General features: G+C 42.3%; 1 protein-coding gene across 6 annotated transcripts in view; it reads right to left on the bottom strand.

The window, feature by feature from the left end:
- ANKRD44 (ankyrin repeat domain 44) overlaps positions 1-15843 on the bottom strand; it is a 143399-nt gene that overhangs the window by 39403 nt on the left and 88153 nt on the right. For all 6 annotated transcript variants that reach the window (XR_008733476.1, XM_055717951.1, XM_055717953.1 and 3 more), the window contains exons 7-14: positions 15416-15558; positions 13812-14024; positions 12245-12323; positions 8967-9081; positions 5338-5420; positions 3928-3991; positions 1408-1476; positions 527-667 (exon numbers count right to left, since the gene is read on the bottom strand). Coding sequence is in view for 5 of the 6 variants with exons in the window: in XM_055717951.1 (XP_055573926.1) it covers positions 527-667; positions 1408-1476; positions 3928-3991; positions 5338-5420; positions 8967-9081; positions 12245-12323; positions 13812-14024; positions 15416-15558 (907 nt within the window). In the remaining variant the exon portion in view is untranslated. The remainder of the gene's footprint in view (positions 1-526; positions 668-1407; positions 1477-3927; positions 3992-5337; positions 5421-8966; positions 9082-12244; positions 12324-13811; positions 14025-15415; positions 15559-15843) is intronic.

Here is a 15843-nt window from a genome sequence, read left to right as displayed (position 1 = left end):
TCTTTTTGAAGTCTCTAAAAAGCAACCTGTTTGGACAGAGCAAGCATTTTTATCAGCTCTGACAGCGGAGAGAGGCTGATGGGTAGATCTGTCCCATCTTTTCCAGGCAGGCTGTCAGCATGGCCAGATGTCTACCTGTCACTGCAGCCCATCTAGGAAAACTTCTCCTTGTGCTGTCTCTTGCTCCATCATTTCTGACAGAGTAGAAAATTCTCTGAGCTTACTCTTGTGAGGAAACCACACAGAGGAAAACAGAAGACAAAATGTTCTGAAAATAGTTCAGTAGGACAGGGTGGCTGCAAAACCGTGCGTTACATCAAAGGTAAACTGTAGAGCTGAACTGCCACATCATCTGGGGATTTGGCTTCTAGTCAGGGCAACTTTGTGCAGAGTCATGCATGCATCTGAGAGAAATACCTTTGCTGGTGGGGTCATTTTTTTGGCTCAAAAGACATAGCATCATAGATGACACTAATTTAGTGAGGCACAAGGAATACAAACGAGGAATACAAAGAGGCTTTCTTACTTTCGGTCCATGTCAGAAGCAGCAGCATAGTGCAAAGGGGTGCGTCCCCAGTCGTCTGTTTCATTAATATTGGCTCCTGTTGTCACCAGTGTCTCAATACAGTGGAAATGACAATTTGCAGCTGCATAGTGCAAAGGTGTCCTGGAACATAAGTGAGAATGTGTTACCTCATATTCCAATATGCATCACTGAGGATAATGATAAATCTTAATTGCTGTATTCCTACACATTTCCAGCAGTTAGCATCAGTGCCTTATGTTCCTGTGATGAAATGCAAAGTTATGGAAATTTAACAAAATATTGTGTTAATTCGAAGTTTTGGTGCTCCTACAAAGCCTAATAGGATACAGATCATCAATCTGTGTCTTGCAAACAACCTATTCCCAGCGACAGCCTCTGCTGTCGCTCTGGATACACACTACTTTCTTCCAGTTGGGAGGCAGAGCAAAGCACAGTGTCCCTTGCAGCATCTCATTTAGCTGGCATAGCAACACTCATAGCAACACTTCATAGCAGGGGAAAAACCTCGAGGAAGCACATCAAATAGCAGCAATCCTACCATCATAACCCACGTGCTGTCTTGGGCACACAAAGTAAAGAATTTAGGCAGTACGAGAAGCAATAAAGAAAAAAAAAAACTGTGAAATTTTTAAAACAGAAAACTCAAGAGGGTGGGATGGCTTTCATGTATTTAATGAAGTCTGCACCTGTCTGGCATATAACTGCAGCAGCAGGAGTTCTGCAGGGAAGGCCAAACTCCTACTTTATTTTACTGTCATTTTTCATACAACATATGATTTCCAGACTGAGATGGTCTTTCTTCCTTGCCTGCTAGAAGCCTTTTTTTTTTTTTTTTTAAATGAACTTCATAATTTACCTACCTCCCACATTTGTCCTTCTTATTAAAATCTGCTCCACTGCTTTGCAAGAGTTTTATACATTCAACATTACTGGAAAGAGAAGTAGAGAAAACAAAACATGAACAAACCAGAAGTTTACATCTGTATTGCTCCCTGTCCCCAAGGAGGAAGAAGTTACTCTTAAGTATTTTTGTACTACTTGCCCTGCAAAACCAGGGTACAGCCAACTGCAACATGAAATTCAATCAAACAGAAAATGAAGCTTTTAAAAACTATTTCTTTTTTTCTAGAAAACCTCAAACTTCTCTTCTGCTGAAGAAAAAAAAAAAAATTCCAAAGACAGCACAGTAAATGTGATCTGAAGTCAGTGGTCTTGGAGATTTTCAGTGGGAGCTGGACTCTAATGCTTCCCACACCAAACTGGTATTTTATAAGAGAACCTGAAAAGAAAGTTGCTGCCAGCTTATAAAATGCCAGTCTAATAATGAAGAGGTGACATTTAACGAAATCCACCCCCATTCAGCAAAGCATTCAACAGTAAGCACTTTGCTCAAATCCTGTTCACGTAGTGACATTTAATCACAAGAGTTACTCGTAGGTTTATTCTGCTATGTTTTGTTGACTGTTGACAGATTTAAGCACACCCCTACGTGCTTTGTTGAATAAGGAGCATAGCTATTTAAAGTGACTGTCACATCAATACTGCACGTATCTAAGCGGATGAGCTGGGCTCCGTTGCTTTTTATCTGTTCAAAGCGTTCACCACGTCATAGCTGCTGCTCCACCTTGTTTAAAGCCAGGTGATTTTTAATACAAAACAGAACAGCTGAATTCTCACATCTTTTGTAATTCAAGCGAATAAATGTATGACTCCAAGCCAGAAAGTGACATAAAGAAGCACAGCACTTTCCAAGACTCCTTGTCATTCACAGGGGCAATAAATCATTTGTGTTCACAATCAGATGAGCAGGCCTTTGAAGTACGTTCTTTTCCTAGTACCCATGCAACTCCCATTAATGTAATGGGAGTAACAGGCATGTATCAGGAAAAAAATGAATGCCTTTTGTATAGCTCCAGCTCCAGGAAAAAAAAAAAAAAAAGACTAGATGCAATATGTTGGTGTATGCTCATCCCTACTCAACATCACTATTGTGTAAAATAGCTACAGAACACTCACCACAACGTACTAAAAATAAGAACACTTGTTAGCGATGACAATTATAGTAAACCATTGGAAAAATATGGTTTATTTTCATGAGCCACTTTTGCTTCTCATGAAGCCTGTCCTTCTCTTTAGGACTTCCAGGTTATTTTCATTACTCTTTTTGGGGTGCAGCCTTATCAAAGAGAGAGTGTCTGAGCTATACTACAATAATCTCCATCCAAGCAACAGTCATACCTCCTCTATTAATATGACAGAAGTATACAGAAGAGTAATACCATAAGAATAATAAAACCAGTATTTGGATCAATTTCTTTTTTTTTTTGTAATAACAAAAACTTTGTGATACACATTTTGAACCACCAAGAAGAAAAAGCAACGTCCAGAAAGACTGCCAAGTATTTCCTGTGGATGACCATTTCTGCCTGCTATAACCACAGAGAATCGAAGCTGGATTCCAGCCAAAGCTCCATTTCAGCTGTTTTCTGAGCCATAAAGTACTCGACAGAAGAGTCAAAAATCAATGCTTGCCAAATGTTTTGTCCTTTTACTAGTTTAACTTCACAGCACTCCACTGACAATTATTTGGAAAAAATTAAACTAACTGGATGCTACATTTACAACTTAAATTGATGTATTTCAGTTTTCTTTTGTTTCCATTTCTGGCCTCCCAGCACTTAGCAGGAATGCATCACCCTGAGAGAACAAGTCTTCTGACTTTCTGATTTGGAGGCTGGGGCTTGGTTGCTTGGTGTGGGGTTGGGTTTTTGTTGGTTTCTCTTTTAGAAACTTTTGAACTTGCGGCTGAAAAACGGGAAAGAGGGAGACAAGCTGCATTTGGACACTGGGGTTGCAGTCTGATGGGCACTTGCATAGCTGCATTTTTGGACAAGGACACAGTCCAAAGGTGGAGGCCAGGAATAACTCCCCTGCCAGCAGCATCCCAGGAGCTGCAGCTCCTCCTCGCTCGCTATGCCCTAGGAACTGATGATTTCCTGCTGACTGCCAGCCCTCGGCCACCGCTGGGGCCAACAGACACACCTGGGTCAGTACAGAGCACCCCCACCCCAAGCTGAAGCAATCTTCACAGGGACACGAAAACAATGAATTTTACCCTACGCCTGAAACCCACACTTCAAATCACAACCCAGCTCTCTGCGGCAGAGGGAATCAGATCGTCTCCTTTACTTTGCAAGCAACATCTACATGAGGGCAGTGGCAAAAGGCAGTCTCAAGTGACCCAGATTTGACATCAGACCACTTTGCTTCCCTTGCACCGCAATAAATTCCTCTGTGGATGGCACAGTTAAGTTGGCTGGCACCAGATCTGCAACAATGCCACAAAATAACTTACAACAGCTACAGGCGCAGCTACTCACCCTCCTGCAGCGGCAGCGTGGAGGCACGTTCTTCCAAAACTATCAGGGGTGTCTATTTCAAAGCCTGCAGACAGCACGTGCTCATTACTAAACAAGGACACTATGCTATACTTTTGTCCTAGTTAAACCACAAGAAACATCGCAGAGACAGAAAAATCAGTTAGTTGGAAAAAGACAGAACGCAAGCAACTACAGTCAGAAAGAGGTTGTCACGGGAATGGTGAGAAGCTGCTCCAGTTTGGCAGCTTTATAAAAAGAGCTGCAAAGTCGACCAGCATCTATTTCCACATCCAGCTCTGCGCCACATCCCTATTTAAAACCATGTGACAAGCATTTATGAGGCACATATTTATCTAGAGGACTGTGACAGGAGGACAGGAAGACAGAAAACATGAAGAAATGAGGAAAAACCACAGAGTCCGCCTGAACATGAAATGGGGCCATTTTTACTGTGTGTGGTTTTCAGGCTGGAAAGCCTTCCAGGAGCACGCAGGGGTATTATTCACCAAGATGTGTAAGGCCAGAGATAGAAGCCTGGCAGTATTAATTCTGCTCACTCAGAGAAAAAGCTCTCTTCCTTCCTGACCTAGCGGTCAAGGCCAGAACACACCAAGGTTTAACGTAACGGTGTGTGCAATTACCATCTTTCACATTGTTTTACATCCTACAGGACGCAAGTTTAGGGGGGAAGGTTGTAGGAGTTTTTACCTGTTAAGTAATGAAGCAGTTTTCTAGAAAAAGCATATGATCTGCTTTGTGATTTTTTAATTCAAGGGAACTCTTCCCTGGAAAAAAAGATTGTGTGATTTGGCACCTGATTACTGCCTCTTTTGAAATGGTTGTGTCCTGCTGCTTCTGCTTCGGGCTCTGCTGAGGATCCTAAGACTGCTCTCCTGACGCTATGCTCCCACTCATTTCCCCTCTCGTGCCCCCAGAGCCTTGGCCAGCCTAAGTCCTCTACTCTGGCCGGATTCAGAAACACACTTCAGCTGTACCTAAACTCTACCATCATCAGTGAGATGTTAATACCTGCACCGGTGGAGGTCCCAAAGAGATAATTTCCTGAATTATTCCTTTGGGAGGAAAAAACCCAAAACAAAACAGTGTCTCCGATTCTTATCGTTTGGAAGAGGGTCCTAAATTTCCTCCCTCCTCCTGGGGAATTAATATATACTCTCTGAACCTGCCAGGAGAAAAGAGCTTCAGGCATGAACAGTACAGGGTGGAGGAAGTACCAGCATGCTGTTAGGAAAGCCTCGCGCGCTCCCGCACACCAGACCACACAGCCAGACACCCACAGCACAGGAAGCCTTCCACTTCAACAGTCCACAACAACCAGTACAATGGGACCGTAAGCAGCAGACACACACACACTACTGGAGCTCCACAGACAGCCCAGGATTTACTTACCCGACGACAACAATTTCCTGCAGCAGTCTGAGTGAGCATTCAGCGCTGCTAAGTGTAAAGGGAACATGTTGTGGATCCCACACCTGAAAGGCACAACAGCCTCGTCACACGGAGTCATGTGAAAATGCGGGTTGCACACAGACACAACATAGCAAAACCTGCCACAAAGGCAGCATTTTCATCCTTTGCGAGGAAGATTCTTCCTTGCTGCCTGCCATTTATTTTTATCTGTATTTCTTTACCAGCCTTCTCGGGAGTTAAAAATATTCTGATACAGCAAAATCTTGGCATTACACTTTGAACAGAATGTGGCAGGAAGGTTTCTAAAAATTCAAGGCAAAAGCTAACGTAGCAAGAGCGCAGATTATTGCTCGGAGTCAATTTCCCAGTGTGGGATGCACAAATTTCTGCATCAGCTACACATACTGCAAATGCCATTCTGAGGTAAAAGTAAATGTCAAAATCTTCTCAATGTTGTTTCTGAAATCCATTTTTCCTGCAGTTAGCATCCTTTAGATAACTCTCGGGTGGGTTTTCAAAGCCTCCCCTTCTTCCCCCTCCCTCCCCCAGGGCTGGGGTCGCTGATGGCTGTTCACGCTTCCCTTTAGGCTGCCACAACACACACAGTTTTCTTCCCACATCCTAAGAACTAAAGGCCTGATTTTCCTATTTGCTCCAGCTACTCTCCTCACACACCCTTTCCTTTTTTCCACCTGTTTAACAAATGACCCTCTTCTTAATTACACTATATACTCCTCAGAGCAGACATGCTGGGTTAAAAAAAAAATAAGGTTGGCCATCTATCACTGAGCTAAATCTGTACCAGGCAACCACACAGCTTTCAAACAGGCTGAGCACTCAGCAGCTTGTATTTACATCGGCAAATTATCCCAGTTCGGTGCCGAAGCATGCCGGTGTTTACTGTCTTAGAAGACTTTTGGATTTGGACATCTTGGCTTCTGCCATTTAGCGTTGCTTTTGTGAAAAGCATCTTGTTATTCTAGAAAAACTATCCTACAGGCAGTCCTCCAAGCGCGCACAAACATGGAGCCTCTGACAGCAACTACGGTGACAAGATTATCATCTACTGCCGGCTTCAGCAGACAGGTTTTTGAAAAATGGCAACTCTCAAACAACAGCAGGTGGATTCATAGGTCTCCTTCATTTCTGCAAGAGAACTGGATGGGAGAGTACGATCACCTTACGGAAGAGGATTTCAGATACAGACCCAAAGATGAAGGAATCTGTCTTTCTGCAAGACTCACCATAAATCATAGTTACTTATGAAGCTTTAGACAAAAATGAAAGTGGATGTTTGTAGAGATATGTCGCTCTCTCCAACATTTTGTACATAGATCTAACTAATTTTGGTTTGTAAGTTTTTAAAAAACTTAATCTTTCCAGAATCCACAAGCCCATCCTTCCTCTGTCTTCACATTAAATGCGTCCTCCTTGCTGCCTTACTACACTGAGGAGCCGACTTGTGGCGCTGTATAAATTTTGATATTACTCGTGTCAGCATCTAGATCCCAGTTAAACAACTAAAAGGCAGTCTGACAGCCCGTTCTTTGACGGAAACGGCACAAGCTCCACCAAGCTGCTGCAACTGTATAAACAGGTTGCATTTTTTAGCTGTGGATTCATTTAAGCTAACATTGGACATTCTGTATTGCCGTGCTTCTTTCCACATCCATCTCCCTCTATCTCCTCCTCCACCTAGTTATCTAAAGCTGTATTTTTCTTCTTTTCAGTCAAGATTTCCACCCACCATACGTTTTGGCTGGTTTCCATCAATATACACTATCTGCACATCTGCTAACCAGTGTCACACTTCTATAACGCTGTTCACACTGGTTCCTCCCACCACTTACACACTTTTCCTTTAAATGCAGCTGCCTCAAAAAGACTGACCAAGCTGTCTGCAGTTGTTGTTGCTAACAATGCTGCAGAATTTTCTTTTCAAAGCCAATCTGGGGAGCTCAGCCAGAGTTATTTACATGCAGCACATATGAAAGCCCTTCCCCAGCATTTCAGCGATCCTTGTTTAGCACAGACAGTAGCATCTGCCTGGTATCTCTGAGCCAACTTCTTATTTCACTTATTTCTGCTGCTGGAAAAAGGATTTTATTCTATCAATGTTCCAGTCACCCAAGTGTGAAATAGAAATTTCTGACTAGATCACCCTGATTCCAAGAGTGGGCTATCCCGCTGCACGTCATTTTTCCTTTAAACCTTAAGATAAGAGACAGACTGATGAACTGTACTGGAGAAAGGGCTAGGAAAAATACACAGCTATTTAGACACCAAGATCCTCATGCTGGCTATAGTGATAAAAGCGAGCGACGTGGAATTTCATTATCCATGCCAACTGAGGATCTGTTCCATCTTCCGAGTTTGCATGGTGACAGTCATACTTGATAAAGGAATATGGGCAAATGTGCCACTTTCTCAAATATTATCAAGCAAACAAACAAAATACAGAGAGCTGCAAGTATCTTCAAAATTAAAACCAGCTAATTTGCATCTGAAAGCAGGTTTTCCTAACTAGGTAAGTCAAGAGAAGTCACTGAATTCTATGGTAGGTTCTAGGTAGAAGACTCTTAAATTACATTTTGGAGGTATGTGCAGGTAATTGCCAAAAACTTACATTCGTGAAATCCTATGGTCCCTTTAACACCTGGCACAGATATCCCTCATGGCATTGCATTATTCTGGTCTTACAGCCCGCTTTGTCCACCTTCAGGTTTGCTACTTTCTTTTGACAGGCCATAAGTAACCAATACTCAAGTACTCTTAAAAGTCAAGCACCTGCCAATGTTCGAGATGACAACACATCACATTGTGGGTGCAGTCTTGACACATGTGCAAGAGAAAAAAAAAAACCCAAACAAAATATTAAAGCAGAAAGCACTATCAGTGTTTATAAATCTGTCTAATTTCAAGTCCTTGTCCTTCTAGTCAAAAAAGACTCCCAATCACAAGTGATAAAAGCAGTTCTATTGTTTCAGCCACCTAATATCAGAAACCATGTAATATCAAGACAGGCTGTAATTATACCAAGATCAGAAATACTTGGTATCATCTGCTTTGCAATACTGCATTGCTATGGATTATCCTATGTCATTCCAAAAGATATAAGACAAAAAGATAACCACCACGTGTAACAGGCCACTAAACATTAGGTTATTTTAGATACTACGGAACAGGCATACAATTCCTTTGGAAGGCACCTGATTTTTTTTTAATTACATTTCCTTTACAAACTCATCGCTACAGACTTTCTGGAATAACTGGGATCAAGATGCACTTTATATGCCTATGTACTTCAGGTACATTATATACCACTGTGTCATAGCAATGCTTTAGGAAAAAGAAGCAGTACTTGTACTACTAGCAGTACTAGTACTACATACTACAGTGTGTAACTGGGCACAAGAGCAATTTAGCAGGGCTTCTTCCTCTCCACACTTCCCAAGTGTCCAGATTTTAGCCTCGTGTCACCCAGTGAAGGACAGTACAATTATGCTTATCCATTTTAACCTTCACACTTCAGAACGTGAGGAGTAACCGTTTCCAGGCGTCAGACAGAACACTTGATCATTACAAACAGCTCCACTTCAGCCACCTACTTGGCAGTATCAGCTCCGCTGGTTATGAGAGTGTTAATCAAAAGCTCATGTCCGTATCTTGCAGCCACATGCAGAGGGGTGTTACCATCCTTATCAACACAGTCAATTTCCCCTCCTGCAAAAGACATTTTCATACAGTTTAACACTGGAAGATTAAGCATGAACCGGTGACCACAACCGTTATTTCTCTCTAGAGAATGCAGCATAACCAGTCCAGCCACAGAGACTCTAAATTTCACAGACCAAGAGCCAGCCCACAGCAAGCTGTCCGCTGTCAGCCCCTGGTACCACACGTGGTCTGGCAGCAGCATTTTCACCTCCCTTTCCCACTGCACTGTTGGCGGGGGGGTGGGGGGGGAATGGTGGGAGACAGGTGAGCAGGATGGCACACAGTGATCAAGTACACGTTTCAGACTTGCTGCTCATCCAAAGGTATAAGTAGATGCCTTGAATTAAACTAACAATAAAATGCTGAAACGACGTCCTCATTCCTAAAGGTGTTGACACTCAACCTTACCTTTAAGACAACAATGTTAAATAGAAATAAATTCGTTCAAGAGGCCATCAGGAACACGCTGCAAACAAGTGTGCTATGTGCCTTCTCGGCATCTCACCAAAGAACAACCAAACAGTGCCCGAGTAGAACTTTCCCTGTTGCTATTTAAGCCTGTTGTCTCATGTTCTATCCTCACAAGCAGGAAAAATACATTATTCCGTTCTTCTCCGCTGTGGCTTTTGACCCATGCAAAGATTGCTATCAAGTCCTTGTTTTCTTTTTGGACCAAGGAACTGTAATTTTTTCAGTCTCCCCTTGTAAGCCAGGTTTGTACTCCAACTTTTCCTGTCCTTCCCCCAGTCCTCTCCAGCTGGCTCACATACTTCTGCAAGCAAAATGTCAAAAGCCAGAAACAGTACTACAGCTGACGTCTCCCAGCTCCGAGCTGAGCAAAAGGATTACCTCATGGCCGCTGGCTACAGCCCTATCTATACACTCCTGTACGTCGCACAGCAGCACGCACACGGCTGACCATTCCTTTTAAGCACCACGCCACTGTGGACTTGTGGTCAACAAGCTTCTGATGCTCTACAAGCCCCAGCTCCTTTCCCGGGAAGCCGCCCCCCAGCCAGCTGCTGCCGTTGGGCACCGCTGCAGCCGCCCCTCCTCGTGGGGCATGCCTCCTTTGCTTCACCTCTGCTACAGCTTCTGTCGCCAACCTGACAGGAACATTTTCCATTCTGACTCCGCCTTCTGCCAAACTAACAGTCTCTCCCAACTGCGTGTTTTCTCCAAATGTTAAAAGCACATTTTCTATTCCACTATCAAAGCTGTTAATGAAAATACTGGATAGTTCCAGACCCAGGAGGGAAACGGAAAAACCCCTCACTGCACCTTCCATTTCAGCAACAACCCCTGTATTAATAATGTCCAAAGAGTAGTTTTTCAACTAGTTATGCATCAACACTGTAATATTTTAATAGCCCACTAGTTTGCTGTGAGAATACTTTATGAAAGCTTGTAAAAAGTCTTGCTAACATCAGGATACAGTAATATTTACTGCATGTCCACTATTCACAGGAGATAGCAGGCCATAACGGCAGTAAGTTCTAGTAAAGCACTACACAGCAATTTTGAACAGAAATAAAGGTCAGTGAGATGCTGGAAGAGGTTCCCTGGGGTGGAGCCTCCCCCAGCGGAGGTTTCCATGAACACCACCTGCCCACACAAAAGTCAGAGGACTGTCCTGCGTTCACAGAGCCTGTTACCCTGCTGTAGAAGAGAATTACGATGTTTTGGCGTATTTTACTCTTGAGAAATCTATGCCAGATATTGCCCAGATCCTCCCTAAGTGTTTAAAAACAGTTTGCTCATTTCAGAATTTTTGGCTGATCTATGTAAAATCAGCCAGATTTTCTTTTTCACCATTTTTAAAGATAGGTATCTCACTTGCAATTTCCCAATCTTAAGGTAATCCATTCTTCCTCTACAAGTTACTACAGACAGCAGCCAGAAATTCAGACCTCTTTAGTCAACTCATTAAATACCGCAGAATGAAACTCCATTTCTTTCTATCCTTGCTATTTCTTTCTTCCATAATATCCCATGGCAATGAGGCATAAAGTCACTTGCAATCAGATCTGAGTACAAGACTAAAATTAGAGGGGCAGCAAACGAAGAAAGAAGCGAAACCCAAGTAACTTGAAGAGCAGAGAGGCGTGAAGGATGGATGAAGAACTGCCAGTCCTTTCACCCACAAATCCAACCGACAGCAAACAACAGCTGTAAGTCAGACAGCGTATCGGACTAAACAACTAAAAATTGCATTAAAGCACGGTCTCTTCCAGTTTGCCCAAACTCCTTTTATTATGTCTATTTTATTTATCCAAGGAGAGATACGACAACAATTTGCATGACAACCTGAAAGAAGCATGGTGTACTGAAGACCTCCATTTTAAAACACAGTCTTGTGTAAACGTGCTGTTACATTTCCAGTGTAACTGTTCAGCCCTCTTCAACACCTCACACTTAAGTTCCACATCTGGATTTTGGAAAACAACCAAAAAAACCCAACCACCCAACCCAGCCACCCCAGGCCACTATCTGAAGTGTAAGCAAAGAACCAGTAAGAGCAACCTCTGTCAGCTGGAAACAGACCTCTGCCAGATCTCCAACAATAATATTAGTTACACTCTAGTATTCTTGGGCAAAAGAGATACCTGATGAATGACTGATAATCAGGAATCCTGGCTGTACCAGAACAAACAAGGTGGTGCTGGTCCACCCTCCTGAGTATTTATTCAACACTTAATGAAGACAGGGCGAGGAGCAGGGCTAAGGGAGGTGACAGGACAGCTGCTGAGTGGACAGTAGAGAAAACGCTCTGAGCTCTAAGAACACCATCGTTCCCAAGGGAGGACAACTAGAAAATTTTTCTTTTTTTCAGTTTTTAAATCATTTGAGAAAGAAAGTCGTGCCTGCTTCTCAGCAGAATAAAAGACCTAAATACAGCTCTGAATACTTGTTTTCAGGTTGAGAATCACAACAGCTCAGCTGGGCCATGTCAGCTGGACAAATGTGGGGTTCTGTTAACCAGCAAAATCTCAACTTGCGATGACACGCAGGAATGAGAGCTGTCAGTGCAACTCAAAGCCAGACGCTGACAGAGAGCTGAGCAGCTCTCAGGACAGCCCACTGGCACTCTGGGTCAGAACAACTACAAACCGCAACCTTGGAAATGCCTTTTCTCTCGGAGAGCTGTTAAACAGGCGCAGAAACTCACCGTTCTGAATGAGGGTCTGCGAGCGCGTGAACCTCCCATGGACAGCTGTCATGTGCAGCGGGCTCTTCCCATCCTTACTCTAACAGAAACAAAACATAAAGCCATTTAGCATGTAAAGCGGTGGTAAAAATTTGAAGTCTCTCAGCTCAACACCTTATAGCTACTCTTCAGACAAAACCTCACTGGCCTCCAAAGTCTGTAGGACCGAATCTGTATGTGACAGTAAGTGCATGCAAGTAAAACAGTTCCTCAGCGATGAGTAGGAAATGGGCTGGACACAGGACCTTACAGCCTGGCTGGACACAGGTATTAATTATTATTATTATTATTATTAAAGTATTTAAATATTATTAAATATTAATTATTATTTGAAACTTACAGATATACGATGTATTATTCTTGAATATTATTTTAAAATAATGTTTCCCATTCAGTCATTATTTTCCCTAATCCCTGCAAAGAGGGGAATAAAGAAAAGCAAAGGAACCATAAACCTAAGCAGAAGCAGTCTCCGAGATTCAAAAACCAAATCCTGTTTATCAATCTGCATTTTACAGATACATCCCAGAATAAAAGCCACTGCATTAAAAAGCTTTTATTCCTAAATTTCCATGCAATCAAAACCAGGATGTCTACAAAAGACAATCAGAAAACAGGGAAGCTTTGTGAAAGGGAAGGTACAATGAGTAGAGATCAACATTTTGGGTTCTAGAAAAAGAAACTGAGACTGGGGAAACCGAGGAGCTGAGGTAATAGCGAGGGAAGGTGGTCCCAGTCCCACTACTCACATCACATCTTGTTTACCAGCAGGGGGTTTTACATTCATTGGCAAGCACAATCCCTAATTTCATTTTAATAATTCTGAGTTTAAATAGTGCACTGACTATTCACTGATCCCAAGGGACTCGCCAGAGGTGTTAAATGCTAGGAGACCAGTTTTACAGATGGAAAACAGAAACGAAGTTTAAAGCAGTTGAGATCTTATATGAACTCAGAGATCTCAAGTCTTCTGGTAATTATACCAGTACCCTCTGCTGGATTACAGCAAGTCCCTTTCAGCTTCATCGACATGTATTGATTGTATTCAAAAGCATTCAGATACCCTAAAAAGAATCAGACCTTTTAAACTCAGGCTCTAAAATAGGTAAACAAGCAACTTCCAGGTCCTACTTCGCTGGGAAAGTCAAAAGGAGCTTTTTCGAATCAGATGTAATTAAATCTGTACTGTAGGGGCAAGGAAGACACCAGAAAGGAGCAGTTCCTTGACTTACCACCACTCCCTGAGATAACATTTTGACAGAGCTCCCAGGACTATATTTTAGTAGTGGTTCAAGCCTTCAGGAGAGTGGCTGGCCTAGAGTTTAAAGCTGCCCTCATATTTATCAAGGCACTGAGAGCTCCTCTGCCAGGGAGTAATCTCATCCAAAAAGTTCAATGATCAACATTCTTGGCATCACTCTAGCTCCATCAAGGATTTAAAACCATGCTCTAATTCTTATAGTTTCCAGTCTCCTGAGGTATGCAAACAGGGTAAAGTAACACTGAAGAGCTACAACGCAAGTTTTACCTGAATGTTAACATCTGCCCCATTATTCACTAGTAGTTCAAGACACAGTGCTCCGTGAGTGGAGGCAGCAGCAAAATGCAAGGGAGTGAATCCACTATTATTAGGCTGATTTACATTAGCACCATAGTCAATCAGCTCATTAACAACAGAATCCTGACCATTGTAACAGGCAATGTGAAGTGCAGTATTTCCGTAGATGTTCATTTCATCAATCTAAAATGAGACAAGGAGACACAGTTAAAATTACAGACATCAGCTTACCATTTTACATAATGCATCACATACTGCAAATGGAAATAGCTGGAGGCTTGAACTGTCATAGGGCGTATTTCTCACCAGCAAATTTCATTGACAAAAATATACTCGCAGAGAGCTTAATTTGGCATGCTTTACCTTTACTATTATTAACTTTTTATCCTACTGGCGATTTCTAAAAGCCAGTATGAAGCCTAAAGCTGACAGCAGGACTATGTAATGATGATGATGACAAAAGTTCTAACAAGCTGGAAAGCTTTTACATATAAGCGGGGAAAGCAGAATAAACAAAAGCTCACAATCTTTATTAAAAAAAAAAAAAAAAATTAAACCAGTGACTACTGTATTTTTGTTAACAGAATTAGGCTTAAGAGTTCTTTCCACAGATTTCTTTTGGGAAGGGAGTGAAGGCATCCGAGTAAAGGGAAGGTGAAAATGTACAGCCATTTTCACTTCAATAAGAAACCGCTTCCATTAGCTCAGTATTATAAAGATGTAATTAAGATTATATTACTTGATGACCAACTTGGTATTCAACTGCCGTTCTGTAAAACAGGGCAAGACAGACTGTACAAAAGACTCGGGGATGACATGAATACCCTTACATGAAATACAGACGTCTCAAAGATCATCTCCCCAGTGGTGGAGAACGTGGAAGTTCAAGGTAGTTATTAGCACAGTACTGCTAATAACAGGAAACACCTATTGCCCTTCAACTTCACAGTCAACAGCCTGTGAACACAGACTTCTGACATTTTTTTGGCAGGTCAAGTCAGCTGAAAATGCAATGGCAAATGCAATGGCTTTATTTGACATCACTGATTAACCAGTGCAGGCTCTTCTGGTCATCTCACTGCTGCTTTGAACCACTGAGTTGACAGTATTACACTAAGAGAAATCTGTGCCCTGAAAAAAAAATTTCTTTTCCAGAGTGAAAATAATCCCTCCATCAGCTACTGAGGAAATACAGGTCCCTAAACTAAATCAGCCTGAACTGCTGTTTATTAAAGTATACAGCGTATATGCTGAGAACAACGGCTCATCATATCAAAGGGAATCTTGAGCCAAGGGAAATTTCACTATTCCATCTTCCTCTGCAGGAATAGCACATATTTCCTGATTTCTTTAGCAAGGCAGCCTGGAATTTACTGTCCGTATCAGGCATTCTTTATTCCAAAACGTTTGCTGGCTCTTGAACTAACCGACCACATGAAGCACAAGGTGGTCCTGAAAACAGGTTTTCTTTAGAATCTCTGCCAGTATCTGTAGCAGCATCCATAAGAAAGAAGAAAATAATATGTCCAAATACGGAGAAACATGGAAGCCACGAAGAACAGGTTACCACATACCTCTACCCCCAGGTTAAGAAGGTGTTTCACAATGTTAATCTGCCCATTGGATGCAGCTGCATGAAGTGGGGTGTAACCCTTCTTGTCTTTACAAGTCACTTCTGCACCATGATTAATCAGCAAGGCAACAACTTCCAGGTGACCTTAAAAAGATGAAAGATAGTAAACAATGAGTATACCATCCTACAGCATCACTTCTCCCAGATTACAGCTTTCTTGCTAATGCACTGCCCTTTTTGGTGCTGTTTCACAATGCTCCCACAGTTTTATAAGGGAAAAAAGCCCCATTTTCGTCAATGTTCTTAATCCTAGCTCCAGGCCTTGTCAAGAAAACCATGCATTCACCCTCACCAGATGTGTCAAATATTTCTTTACTGGATTAGTTTTCCAGTCATTAAAAAAACAAAACCACACCTCTTTTCCACTTA

This window comes from Falco cherrug, chromosome 8, assembly GCF_023634085.1.
Source record: "Falco cherrug isolate bFalChe1 chromosome 8, bFalChe1.pri, whole genome shotgun sequence".
Taxonomy (NCBI): domain Eukaryota; kingdom Metazoa; phylum Chordata; class Aves; order Falconiformes; family Falconidae; genus Falco; species Falco cherrug.
This window is presented reverse-complemented; position numbering and strand designations above follow the sequence as displayed.